Consider the following 9,020-nt stretch of genomic DNA (forward strand, 5'->3'; position numbering starts at 1 on the left):
TAGAAAATTTCCAATGCGCAGAACAGATCGACATATGATGAATACCTTGCCTATAGCTTCTTCTGTCTGTTCATTTGAGTCAGTTCTAGTATCTTTTTCTACATTTTTTTTACAAGACAGGAAATGATATAATTGGTTAGAATATCCTTTTAACAATATTATCTCATTTAATTTAGTACAATTAATCGTGATCTATTAGATATTTTGTTTATTGTTTAGAATTTCTATTCTTAAGGGTGAAAATACATCTATCAAAGGGTTTTGCAGCTAATACATAAAATATTGCATGGAAACACGTATCTTACAGAATTCATTACCTTGAGGAATAGCGTATATTCACTCGATCCCGTAGGATAAAAATAGAAGTGGATGCTGTGAATCATTATATAAGTGGTTGAACTTCTGACCTGTGAAGTCAAATGAGGGTTTTTTGTTGCATGCATGGTAAATAAGATCCTTAAGGTGCAAGCAATCTTTGGTAACTGGCCAAAGGCCAGATTTGTTTATTAATTATACACAACAGAATATATATATATATATATATATATATATATATATATATATATATATATATATATATATATATATATATATATATATATATATATATATATATATATATATATATATATATATATATATATATATACTTTTTAACTTTTTTCTTTGTCCTGAGGAAGGGAAGAAAAATTTGACAATTTTTATTGTTCGTGTTGTTGGTCATTTTTAGTGCTTTATATATTTATATTAGGGATGTCAAATCGGTCAATTTTCAATACTCGGTTACTCGGACGTTTTTCCGATCGAGTACCCGGGTACTCGGTAAAAGTGTAAATAAATATGAACAAGTAAATTGAAGACTGTAAAACATTGTAAACTCTTGTAGAAATAAAACCAGATGCACTGATGGAGGCTTATCCGTAAATGTATTTCTGTTGTAATAATAATGATGAGTACTTGTGTGACGAAATTTAACATACCGGTACCAATTTTTAAATTCAATTATATATATATATATATATATATATATATATATATATATATATATATATATATATATATATATATATATATATATATATATATATATATACAGTATCAACTTGAACTTGATCAAGTTCTCCTAACAGTGCAGATACACGATTTTAGTTCACTTGTTCGATCCGAGATTTATATAGTATTACGGGACGGTATTTTGTACATGTAGTTTGATGCAACGATGGACATCAGTTTTTTTAAAGCCTTTGCCTTCAACCAGTTGTATTGGCATGTAATCAAACACAAACATATCAACAATCGCACGTGTAATCAGAGACATATAAAACCATACATATGTCTCTGGTGTAATATCATCCGCTCGTCAAGAATTTACGGCTTCTCGGAGAATTGACAAAATTAGTTAATTTATCTAAACATAATGGATCTTAAACGATGTTCAGTGAAAACAAATAATTAAAGCCAAACAAAAAATAAGGAAGAAGGCAGCCGAAGGTGAGAAAAGCCAGGTACCCCAGGTCTTGGTCACGATAATTACTGTAATGTATAAACACTGCCACAGGCGATAACGGTCATATAGAGTCGTAGTAAAAAAAAATTACTGTATGTACAAGTGCAATGAGCATTTTACGTTTTTAAACAGATTGTTTAATGCATAATAAATAAGATTAGAAATATTCCAAAATATACATCCGAGTAACCGAGTACCGATTTTGGTATTCGATACTCTACACAGCCAATACCCGGTTAACCTGTACCCTATCCCTAATATATATATATATATATATATATATATATATATATATATATATATATATATATATATATATATATATATATATATATATATATATATATATATATATATATATATATATATATGTTTATTCACCAATCAAGGGCCCGCGGGGGCGGCATGAACAAATTATTACAATATGATTTCATTAATTACAATTCTATGTTATATATAGGTGTATAATGTAATATGACTAGTGATTAAGTTTGACATTGAGAAGTGCATCACCACAAGATGTATCATCATGAAAATGATTTACTGGATCAAAATATATATACATATATATAAATAAAAATAATAAATATAAGATAAAAAAAAATTCTTGTAATAATGGCAGTACTCTGCTATATAACTAGTGCATCTTGAATACAAAGGGCAAGGGGATGATACCTCTATACAGTCAGTCAGGCAAACCTGTACCCTAAGTATTGAAGACGGTCATTCAAAAAAAAAAATCATTTAAGTATTAACGTAATATGATAAGGAAAGTAATTGTGAATGCTTTCCCTTCATTTGACGAGATGAGTTTTTTTTTATCTCATGTTACATGTTCATTCTCTTCTTTGTAAAGAATATGCACATGTGTACATATATATTCTAGTGTTTGTATTTATAATTTGTAAGTCAACATATTTACAAATAAATGCGCTGCATATTTATATATGGTCGACCGTGTGGCGCAATGATTAGAGCGTCTTCTCTAGAGTCGCCAAGTAAGAAATTGATCCTTACGTCGCAGGTTCGAATCCCACTGTCGGACGTGGAGACCGATCCTTCGGATTAAACCGAGGTCCCGTGTTGCAGTAGGTTCAGCCATGGAAAAGATCCCTCCCTGCTAAATTGCCCTTGTATATGACAAAATTTGCAGCTCTCTACCTGCAAGTGGTGGCGTCTCCTTATGAGTGAAAAATTCTCGTGAGGGACGTTAAATTACGACAGTAATTAACAAAAGATTGTCATAAAAGATTAATGAGTCTTTTCTGTTATATTTTATGCAAACAAAATAGATGGGGTAAGGATACGTTTACTTGTACTTTTCTCTTTTCAGATCACTTCTTCAGTTTTAAAGAACGTGGTTTGATTTTTAAAGTACTTTGCTAGACCTACTTTAGGAACTAGCTGTATCAGAGATATCAATATACAAAATTCCTTTAAATCACTGATGTGTAGTGGGTGAAAAGATCACCGGGTATCAACACGTCCTGTTCTTCAGATAGGCCTATGTGTCTAGTATTCTATTTAAAATTTTTAAATGTCATTATATGAAAAAAAGTAAATGATACATTCACTGAATATATGGTAAATAGGGTCTTTAAAGGGACATGGACAAACTTGCCGCTAAAACTTTTAAAATATATTTTTCAAATTTTAACAAATATTTCAAACACGGTTATTAGCAAACCTATTTTTGTATTCATATGAAACAGAAGAAACATTTACACATGTAAATATATCGACGACCCATCATCAATTTACATTAGTTATTTCAATTCTTTATAGATACGATAGATCCCGATGAGCTTGACATAAAAAAAAAATACAACAGATTCCACCAGAATCTATTTCATACTTAGATATTTTAACTGAAAAAAGACATTGTGGTAAGCTAACAACCAAGCTTTTTGATAAACGTAACTTTTCAATCGTCAACTTCACTTATCTATTCAGCAATATACCTTTCTCACCTACATATGGGTTTATATATCTCTTAGTTGATTCGATACACAAAAGCATACTTTTCTTATGAACAATTTCTAAAACGAGGTAAACAAATGGTGGTTGAAAAAAAGATATGCACAGTCTCGTATAAAGTCATAATTTCGTAAGTTCTATGGTCGATACAATGATCTTGTCAGCATATTCAATTTATCATTTAGTCAAATGCTGACTGGCGTTTTTCATTCTAATTGAAAAGCCATTATATACACAGAATTGTCGATGATTTTTTCCGTTATTGACTGTTCATGTCATTGAGCACTCGCCGGGTGTGACTGGACGGCAGGGGTGTACTCCATGGCACCCGATCCCACCTCTTATGTTTTGGAGATCCGTGTTTGTTCAGCTCCTTTATTAAAATGTTTAATGGGCTTTTGAGCTTGAATACTGTTCGATCGTTTTCCACATGAATTCTATTACTGTTCAGAAAAGGATGATTTTTGATGAATTGCCATATAATAGTTTGAATTTTTAAAGACAAATTTAAAATTAGTTTGATTTTTTTTTAGATGAATTTGAAATTAATAGTACGATTTTAATATGTATGCTAAAACGACGAAGACTGAATTTGCTAAGAATTCTAGCCTTCTAATGTTCTTAGAAATGGTCATATTGTTATTCATAATTTTTAATAGAAAAAAATTGCTACTTTGATTTAATGAGGGAAAAGGTAGCATTTTATACATTTGAAGATCTCAGTATAAATTTTAAATGTCATATGTCGCTGTTGAAAACTGTCAAATGTTTTTTTGATTTCAATTTAAAATACATATTTGAATTATGAGAGGGGTAAAAATACTTTTCTTCTAAAACAATAGTTTTAAATTATAAATCTATTTTTAAAAAGGTACATTTACTTATTTTTTTTGGAAATTAATTGAAATGTTTTTAGAGATGATATATACGTATTTCTTGTGGTATTGGCCATGTAGACTCCTCGAGTGCGCTTAATTGAAAAATAAATAAAATAAAAATAAACTGGATCTCAATGGCCGATTGAGAGGTGTCAGATAGTATGATAAGATGTCCCGGGTTACAGCTTGTGTTCATGCAAAAATAGACACAATGAATAGGAGATAAAAGGTCAAACAAAAGTCAAAAAGTTTTAGGTATACAATAACACTGTTACTGTACATATTCCGTCTAAAAGATTATTTTCGGTAGGAGAGGAAAGAGAGGTAAGAATGATATTTAAAAAGAATGCCCTTTTTCGGAATATGATAATTTAATGAATTTATATTTGGACGTTAACAGAATACGATTTAGATTCCTTTCAAGCTAATTATGCTGTTTAATAGTCATATCTTATTATCTATTAGTTTTAATCTAAAGGCGTACTTGTGTAAAAAATCAGATATATGATGTGTGATCTTTAGTATGTATGTTATGAATGGTAGCTTTTGCTTGCTAGTATGACTTAAGCGTCGTAAGGTAGATGTCATAAAAATACTGAAAATAAGAGGGGTTATCAAAAGATTCGTGGACTGAGGCTATAAAATTAGTACTATGTGATCTGTGCTTTCAAAATTTATAAGGAACATAGAACAACAAAAAATAAAGAAATGTTTAGATTTTTAGCTTGATACGTTCATTTTTTGCAACATTATTATAAAATAAAAACGACATTATATGATCACCTGGCGCCGTCACCGTTTAATTTCATGACGTCCAACATCGTCATTGTTTGTCAATTTCCGGTTCTTCTACCTCATACACTTATTTTGACAAGATCCTTGGAGCTGAGTAAAGAGTTCAACCGGCCTTGTTTCTATGACTTTACAATGTCATGAACAGTGGCTTTTAACGCATATAATTTTGCAAATGGATTTATACATTGGGAGAGAGATCATTGCTTGATAGTGCCAGCATATTTTGTTTTTTTTTTTTGGAATTCAACATCTACAACTCATGATCAACGTCATTTTTTGACGTTACTGATTTTTTACACCTTGACTACAATTTTAAATTATGGTGCATCCCTTTTCTCTCTGAATCTATATTGGCATTAAAAGACAAGTACTCTAGATGCATATTATTTCTCTGCAGCCAGTTTAAACATTTGCTAGATCTAAACAAGTTTTTAGGGGCAAAACTTTACAAAATGTTGGAAAAGGAAACCCCTCCCCCTTTTTTGACGTCATTTTCAAGGCCTTATTTGTTTGGACACACCATGTAAAATTTACGATAAAATGTCATAGAAGAATAAAGTTGGAACAATTGTGTCCCAACACATACCTGAATCAAGGGGTTTTTTGGAAGTCAAATGTTCATATCAAAAGAATTTTTTCTCAGTTACACTTAAGTCGCAAAAACGTCGTGTTCGAGGTTGCGCCGCCTGTTAGTACCATTACTTACAAAACATTACTAATTTATTAAAATATAAAATTTATGAATTGTTATTTATTCTTTAGATAGAAATGATTATGCTAACTCGATATTTTAAAATTCATTGATGTACCTAAATCGGTTTTGATTTTATGGCGCTAGTCCACGAACTTTTTGATAACCCCTCGTATATCACCAAAGGATCAATTTATTTCTACTAACCGCAAATAAGAATCGTCTGCAGACCACTGAAAAACAAAATGCCTTTTAAACAATGTGCATTCTAGATTCATAAATGTTTTTTATCCCTATAAAACTACCCTTTCGTAAAACGCTAGTGTCTTTTCAATCTGTATGAATATTATTCATGTACCTTTCAAATTTCTATGGCATTAAGTTTCTGTTTCAGAAGCAAAGTGTCGCCATGTCGGAGTTCAGCTACCTTTCTACACCAAGGACCACTCCATATGTCTATAAAACTGTCGTTGACGCTTTCAATGAGACATGTACGTCATATCCGGACAAAGAAATCCTGATATACTGGGGAATAGATGGGAATAGGGAAAGTTTGACTTACCACCAACTACAAACAGAAACAACGACGTTTGCCCGTTACCTTGTAAGCAAAGGAATCAAAAAGGGCGACAAAATTGCCCTCTTTGGCCCAAACACACTTGAATGGGTAGTTGCTGAATTAGCAATCATAATGGCGGGCGGTGTTGTTGTCCATGTGACACTTAGCATTACTGACGTCAGAGATTTATGGGAAATATTTTCAACTGCAGAATGCAAAGCTTTCCTTATTGATCCTGGAAAAGGTGAAAAATACTTGGATATAATTTTTCAACTGATTGCACTATTTCGTCGCCGCCGACCTTCACGAGATTACAAAGATATAGACTCAAGCGATCCAACTCTAGTATTCCTCAGAAAGAGCGAGCATTTGCCTTCTTACTAAGACCTCCCTGGGGTTCTACAGATGAAAGAAGCGAATGTTGATTTCCCAAGACTTTTCCCTGAAGATGAAATTATGATATTTACGACATCTGGAAGCATGGAAAACCAAAAATGGTATCCCACACACATTTTGATGTTAACAACGTTGACCTAGGTCCAGAGAGACCCAAGGATATTATCCTGGCAGGGAAAATGTACAATGATCGACCTTTTGCGTGGGGAGCAGGATCTCCTATATTAGCTGTGTGTAAGGGAGAAACTAGAGTGTTTTGTGACTCTTCGATAGCCATTGAGGGAAGCAGTACCATGAAGATATGGGAAATAATGAAGGAAGAGAAATGTACCTCGGCGCTTCTGATGCCTTATTACCTCATGGATCTGGTTGCCCAGATAGAGAATTACAAAGATTTGTTCAAACTTCAGGTGATCATCACAACAGGACAACCGATTGACAGTCACCACACTCTGGTAATTGGTGTATTTACCAAGTTACTTATTTTGGGATACGGGTCAACTGAATGTTCGATGATATCCGTTCTACCTCCGATTTCTGATGACGTAGGAAAACCTTTACCAGGAACAGTAGTTAAGGTCGTCGATGAAAATGGAAACGTTCTGAGAAAAGGCGAAACTGGGAAACTTTGCATTCGAAGCATATATCATTTTAATGGATACTTCATGAATAAGGAATTAAACAGTGAATCTTTTTTGTCAGGGATGTGTGATTTCGCTCAGGTGACATAGGCATGTAAATGAAAACGATCATATTGTTATAGGCGGTGTAATCACCTAATGAAACTTAATTAAACAATCGAATGGCGCATGTTGCCGAGTTAACTTTCATCTAGATACAAATGTTTTCTAAAAGTATCATTAGCCAGGTAAGAATTTGGGCGTCAGTTAATTAAGTTTTATTAGGTGATTACGCCGCCTATACCTGATTTCACAGATTAACCCTAATGTCGGGTTTTCGGCGCATGCGTGAGATAAAGTGGTAGTCTTAAGAAAGGCTCCGAATTTTTTTTTGTTATTCAATCGTTTTAAGTCAGTGAAATATTGGGATTTTGTGTCTTATATCCATTGGGAAGATGATGTTCGGAATGAAGCCTGGAACCGCGATGAAGAAGACGAAGAAAAGAAAGAATAAGAATGTAAACATCAGTGGTGAGAGTGAACAGAAAATTCGTGTGAGTACTAATCAAGCCTCAATACCAAGAATCCAAAGTATGGATCCTCAAAATGCTCAAAATGCTCAAATCAATGCAAGTATGTGCAATCCCGTCCTTATGCAACACTCGACACCTAATGCAAGTTCAAATTATCAAGGAAACGGTCAAATCAATCAGTTCAACCTGTATGGGCCCCTAGGTCCTCAAGGACAGTTCGCTGGTTTTGTCTCACCAATAGCCAGTCAACCGAATCAACAACAATTCGATATACGTGACGCTCTGAAAGCTATGACAGAAAAATTGGAAAACGTGTCAAGCAAACTAAACAAACTCGACCTAATTGACAAAAGATTAGGGGAATTAGAAAAAAGTGTAATAACCACAAATGATGAGCTAAGGAAATTGAAAGCTAAAATGGGGGACATGGACGAAGGCCTGCATTTCAGAAACAAACAATATGAAGATCAACGCAGCAATATTAACAAAATAAAAGAATCTGTGGTTCAGATCAGGAAAAGATCAGAGGTCATAGTTAAAGAGAACAAGACTGTAATGTCTGAGCTCCAGACAGTGAAAAACAATTTATTTGACCTCGATGAGCGACACCTAGAACTTCAGATGCACACAATGCGGGAAAACCTTATCTTTGACGGAATCCCAGAAGCTCAAGAAGAAGATACTGAGGCAGTTTTGAAAGAATTTATTCACAATGAAATGGGAATCGATGAGGAAATCCAGTTCCACAGAGTACACAGACTTAGGAGGAAAATTCTAAATAAACACCGCCCAATTATAGCAAAAAATTGTGCTATTTAAAGAACGCGAGAGAGTAAGAAGAGAGGCCCCCACCACGTTAGTCGGAAAACCATTTGGGGTCAACGAACAATATCAAAAGGCCATAAACGACCGAAGGAAAGTACTCTATCCACACTATAAACAAGCAAAACGACTAAAGAGAAAAGCGGTGATGGTCGCGGATAAGCTTTTTGTCGACAACGTTAGAGTCTATCCATCAGACCCACTGCCCGATGACAGACCGGTACCAAACCGTAGCCATTATG

At 33.5% G+C, this 9,020-nt stretch overlaps 1 protein-coding gene across 1 annotated transcript; it reads left to right on the forward strand.

Annotated features, from left to right (window-relative positions):
* The first annotated feature begins 4,640 nt into the window (after nucleotides 1–4,640).
* On the forward strand, nucleotides 4,641–6,791 carry LOC134273945 (medium-chain acyl-CoA ligase ACSF2, mitochondrial-like). The gene is made up of 2 exons (XM_062756170.1): nucleotides 4,641–4,686; nucleotides 6,243–6,791. The coding sequence occupies exon 2, from the start codon at nucleotides 6,258–6,260 to the stop codon at nucleotides 6,789–6,791; it is 534 nt and encodes a 177-aa protein (XP_062612154.1). The 5' UTR covers nucleotides 4,641–4,686; nucleotides 6,243–6,257.
* Nucleotides 6,792–9,020: the final 2,229 nt, after the last annotated feature.

The sequence above is a fragment of the Saccostrea cucullata genome, unplaced genomic scaffold, assembly GCF_032062105.1.
Source record: "Saccostrea cucullata isolate Sc308-1 unplaced genomic scaffold, CSIRO_AGI_Scuc_v1 ctg1276, whole genome shotgun sequence".
Classification (NCBI taxonomy): domain Eukaryota; kingdom Metazoa; phylum Mollusca; class Bivalvia; order Ostreida; family Ostreidae; genus Saccostrea; species Saccostrea cuccullata.

Excerpts from the sequence above, each read along its gene's own strand:
- LOC134273945 (XM_062756170.1), top strand. The coding sequence starts at position 6,258 with ATGTCGGAGTTCAGCTACCTTTCTACACCAAGGACCACTCCATATGTC.